The sequence below is a fragment of the Salvelinus sp. IW2-2015 genome, linkage group LG22 (genome assembly GCF_002910315.2).
Source record: "Salvelinus sp. IW2-2015 linkage group LG22, ASM291031v2, whole genome shotgun sequence".
Lineage (NCBI taxonomy): Eukaryota > Metazoa > Chordata > Actinopteri > Salmoniformes > Salmonidae > Salvelinus > Salvelinus sp. IW2-2015.
Window position 1 is genome coordinate 22,329,812 of NC_036862.1, and position 5,184 is coordinate 22,334,995.

Below are 5,184 nucleotides of genomic sequence, written 5' to 3' on the forward strand. Positions count from 1 at the left end.
CTGGCTAGCATTAGTTGTTCATCTTGTTGTTGTTGATGTGCATATAGGGAAAGATAGCCTACCTTTTTATGGTTGTTTGATCAATAGGACTGTAAAGTTTCCAAATGTAAGAGGACTCCGGTGGTATTTAGATACATATTTGCAGAAATCCATTCAAGTGTATTTTGTGGCTTTTGGTGAATGCGTTCTAATGATCTAAAGCCGCGCTGTTGCAACTGCCTGTAAAYACACAGTCCAGTTCAAAGTAAATGATGGCAGGCCCTTGGGGCAAATGGCTTGTTTGCATATAGGCCTACTGTACCGCTGATTGGCTATGGTGCACCGGTCTGCATAGAGAGATGTTTTTATTCGTTTAAATTTTTTTTTTTATTTCCTGTCTATTAATTGCCCAAATGCACGGCCGCTTTCCCACTCTATATTGCTATAGAATTTTCACATCCCTTAGTATACGTAATTCCCAAACATTCTATGTATGAAAATGTGAAAATGACCATATYTAAGAATTTAGAGGGTGCATATGAACAGATTTTAATACCATTTCATGTTGCTAAAATKCTGTCAGTTTCACTTTAAATAAASGGGGGAAAAATGTAAAAGCTTACGAGGTCTTAAAAATGGGTAGTTTAAAGTGGAAGTTTAAAAGAGGTAACGCACTGAGACACTTATAACAACATACTCGATAGCTAGCACTCGATAGCTAGAGATTTGATGTGACGGGAACCACATGTTCAATATTGTGATTGGATCAATAAGCATTCCAAGCATGCCCCCAATGAGAGACATCAAACAGGTGTGGTTAACTGTAATCCACCGTTAATCAGTAAAGTTTAGATAAATATCTGAGGAGGAATCAGAAGTGTGTGTTTGGTTAGTACTAGAATGCTGGAAGGTGCCATTGCAGTAGCATCATGCACATTACCTACTAATGGAGCAAGTTAAGAAGGATGTATGTAGAGCAATAATGCCACCTGAAAAAACAGAGATCTCATGTCTGTCAAAAACAAATCCAAAACTGGTCATTATGAATARAACAAGTAGCATGGATATCAGTTGTCTGTTAGAAGATTGACAGGAGAATAGACTGACTGATCAGTGAGAGGACACTGTTTAAGCAGCACTCACCTGAAGCATACTGTGTGCCAGTCAGTGTTGAGTGCCTGGAGATACTGTTCATCATAGATCCGCTGTCTGCATCCTGCACACACGGGCAAGCTTCTGCCAGCTGTAATACAGTTAGTGGACAGATCAAAGGATGACACGTACAGTTGAAGTCGGAAGTTTACAAACACTTAGGTTGGAGTCATTAAAACTCGTTTTTCAACCACTCCACAAATTTCTTGATAACAAACTATAGTTTTGGCAAGTCGGTTAGGACATTACTTTGTGCATGACACAAGTCATTTTTCCAACAATTCTTTACATACAGATATTTCACTTATAATTCACTGTATCACAATTCCAGTGGGTCAGAAGTTTACATACACTAAGTTGACTGTGCCTTTAAACAGCTTGGAAAATTCCAGAAAATGATGTCATGACTTTAGAAGCTTCTGATTGGCTAATTGACATCATTTGAATCAATTGGAGGTGTACCTGTGGATGTATTTCAAGGCCTACCTTCAAACTCAGTGCCTCTCTGCTTGAAATCATGGGAAAATCAAAAGAAAATCAGCAAAAAGAACCCCTCAAGTCCCTTGGTTTCATCCTTGGGAAGCAATTTCCAAACGCAAAATGGAAGGTACCACGTTTCAACTGTAGCAAAACAATAGTACGCAAGTAATAAACACCATGGGACCACGCAGCTTCATACCGCTCAGGAAGGAGACGCGTTCTGTTTCCTAGAGATTAAACGTACTTTGGTGCAAAAGGTGCAAATCAATCCCAGAACAACAGCAAAGGAACTTGTGAAGATGCTGGAGGAAATAGGTACAAAGTATCTATATCCACAGTAAATGAGTCCTATATCGACATAACCTGAAAGGCCGCTCAGCAAGGAAGAAGCCACTGCTCCAAAGCCGCCATAGAAAAGCCCGACTATGGTTTGCAACTGCACATGGGGACAAAGATCGTACCTTTTGGAGAAATGTCCTCTGGTCTGATGAAGCAAAAATAGAACTGTTTTGCCATAATGACCATCGTTATGTTTGGAGGACAAAGGGGAGGCTTTCAAGCCGAAGAACACCATCCCAACCGTGAAGCATGGGGGTGGCAGCATCATGTTGTGGGAGTGCTTTGCTGCAGAGGGGACTGGTGCACTTCACAAAATAGATGGCATCATGAGGCAGGATGTGGATTGTAATGAAGCAACATCTCAAGACATCAGTCAAGAAGTTAATGCTTGGTCGCAAATGGGTCCTCCAAATGGACAATGACCCCAAGCATACTTCCAAGTTTGTGGCAAAATGGCTAAAGGACAACAAAGTCAAGGTATTGGAGTGGCCATCACAAAGTCCTGACCTCAATCCCATAGAAAATTTGTGGGCAGAACTAAAAAGCGTGTGTGATCAAGGAGGCCTACAAACCTGACTCAGTTACACCAGTCCTGTCAGGAGGAATGGGCGAAAATTCACCCCAACTTATTGTGGGAACTTGTGGAAGGCTACCCGAAACATTTGACCCAAGTTAAAACAATTTAAAGGCAAGCTACCAAATACTGATTGAGTGTAGTAAATTTTTGACCACTGGGAATGTGATGAATGAATAAAAAGCTGAAATAAATCATTCTCTCTACTATTATTCTGACATTTTCACATTCTTAAAAAAAAAAAGTGGTGACCTAACTGACCTAAGACAGGGATTAAATGTCAGGAATTGTGAAAAACTGAGTTTGAATGTATTTGGCTAAGGTGTATGTAAACTTCCGACTTAAACCCTGTACATTAGCTTCACAATTTGCATGGCTCATATACTTCATGATACATCACCACCACCACCAGCACCAGTGTTATTCCATGAGATATGTGATATTTCCCACCTCCCTCTTTAAAAGTGACTGAAAACTAACTGATCAGCGTAGCTCCTGAAATCCAGTAAGAGCAAATTGATGTATCAGACAGCCACTCATCAGACCTCTTATCACTACTGGTGGTAGAGGATGTCAATTGATTATTGATCAAGGGTTGATATCTCTGTTTCAGTGGAAAATTCTGTAAAAGTCTGAAAAGTACTCTAATACTGTAGGATTGTAATAATATAAGATCACTGTTGACCCCAAATGACACAAATAGTTTCTATACAAACAAAAACCATAGCATCAGTTAGACAGCAAAAACAAATTCATCAACTGACACTCATGAGCTCAAACGCATAAAATCCCCCCAATTTCAAAATGGAGAGAAATGTACCTATTCTTAATTCAACTGAGTATTAGAAATGTGGGATATTTTCGGGGCATGCAAATGTGGCTTTTTTTCTTTTACTTTAGTTCTTAGAAGTAGCGCTTTGGAGCGGAACCACATTCATCTATTCTACACTGCTTTTGCTTGTGGGAGGATTTAGGTGTGTGTGTGTGTSTTGAGAATGATCACAATAGCATTTGTTATCCCCAGGTACAGTAAATCCAGAATGGGAGAAGGGTGGATGTGGTATGCAAACAGGAACATGGTGTCAGAAAAATAAATACTATTAATTTGTACAGGATGAATTAGATGAACCAAAATATAAGATTCTGTTTCATATGTGAGCAAAAGAAAGTTTCATCTGAGAGAGAGAAAGAGAGTGAGAAAGCAAGCGAGCAAGAGAGTGAGAAAGATTGAGAGAGAGCGAGAGCAAGAGAACAGCGAGCAAGAGCCAGAAAGCTGCAACAAAGTGCTTGGATCTTCATAAATCGGTTTCCTTGTTTTACATTTGTCAATGTCACTTGTCACTGMCTTTYAGGGTTCAGKGAGTCAATTCAACCTTATTCCAGAGGTCTTGGCAGCCCTTATCAAGTCATTGGCTTCATCACAAATAGCACCCTATTATTTATAGTATATAGTGCATAGACCCATAGGGCTGTGGTCCAAAGTGCACTACTCCCTATATCAGTGTTACCTAAACCTGGTCATCGAGAACACCCAACAGTACACATTTTTATTKTAACCCTGGTCAGTCACTATTGTGCTGGGTTGGGAAACACTGCCCTATATAGTGCACTACTTTGACCAGAGCGCTATGGGCCATAGACAAAACAAGTGCTCTATAAAGGGAATAGGGTGCCATTTGGGACGCAGCTCAAAATAGTCGGGTCCAAAATGATTGACATCATTGATAAAAATGAGCAATTGTAACTGTATAAAATAATTTATTAAAATACTGAGCTATATTGTAAAAAACAAAAATAACTATTTTAAATGTATTATTTTATACTAATATAATTGCTCAGAGAAAGAGATTTTGTTTAACACCAAGATATTACCCCTGTTACTGTTAATGGTAATGGTGAGAGGTTAGCATCTTTAGGGTCATTTCATTTGTCAAATGCTTTGTAAATGTCTTCCATTTCCTTAAATTGCTCCAACAGTTGATTTCTTCAAACCAAGCTGCTTACCTATTGCAGATTCAGTCTTCCCAGCCTGGTGCAGGTCTACAATTTTGTTTCTGGTGTCCTTTGACAGCTCTTTGGTCTTGGCCATAGTGGAGTTTGGAGTGTGACTGTTTGAGGTTGTGGACAGGTGTCTTTTATACTGATAACAAGTTCAAACAGGTGCCATTAATACAGGTAACGAGTGGAGGACAGAGGAGCCTCTTAAAGAAGAAGTTACAGGTCTGTGAGAGCCAGAAATCTTGCTTTTTTGTAGGTGACCAAATACTTATTTTCCACATAATTTGCAAATAAATTCATTAAAAATCCTCACATGTGATTTTCTGGATTTGTTTTTCTCATTTTGTCTGTCATAGTTGAAGTGTACCTATGATGATATTACAGGCCTCTCTCATCTTTTTAAGTGGGAGAACTTGCACAATTGGTGGCTGACTAAATACTTTTTTGCCCCACTGTACATATCTAACTCAATTACCTCATTACCCCTGCACACAACTCGGTACTGGTACCCCGTGTATAGACCAGGTTATCTTTACTCATTGTGTATTTATATTACTTTTATTATTATGTGTTATTACTTATCTCTTATTTCTCAATTATTCTCTCTGCATTGTTGGAATGGACCTGTAAATAAAAATGTCACTCTTAGTCTACACCTGTTG

General features: G+C 39.1%; 1 protein-coding gene across 1 annotated transcript in view; it reads right to left on the minus strand.

The window, feature by feature from the left end:
- Positions 1-5,184, minus strand: part of LOC111982683 (LIM domain kinase 1) — a 151,415-nt gene that overhangs the window by 115,374 nt on the left and 30,857 nt on the right. The window contains exon 2 of the mRNA XM_070433868.1: positions 1,123-1,222. Coding sequence (XP_070289969.1) covers positions 1,123-1,222 — 100 coding nt within the window. The remainder of the gene's footprint in view (positions 1-1,122; positions 1,223-5,184) is intronic.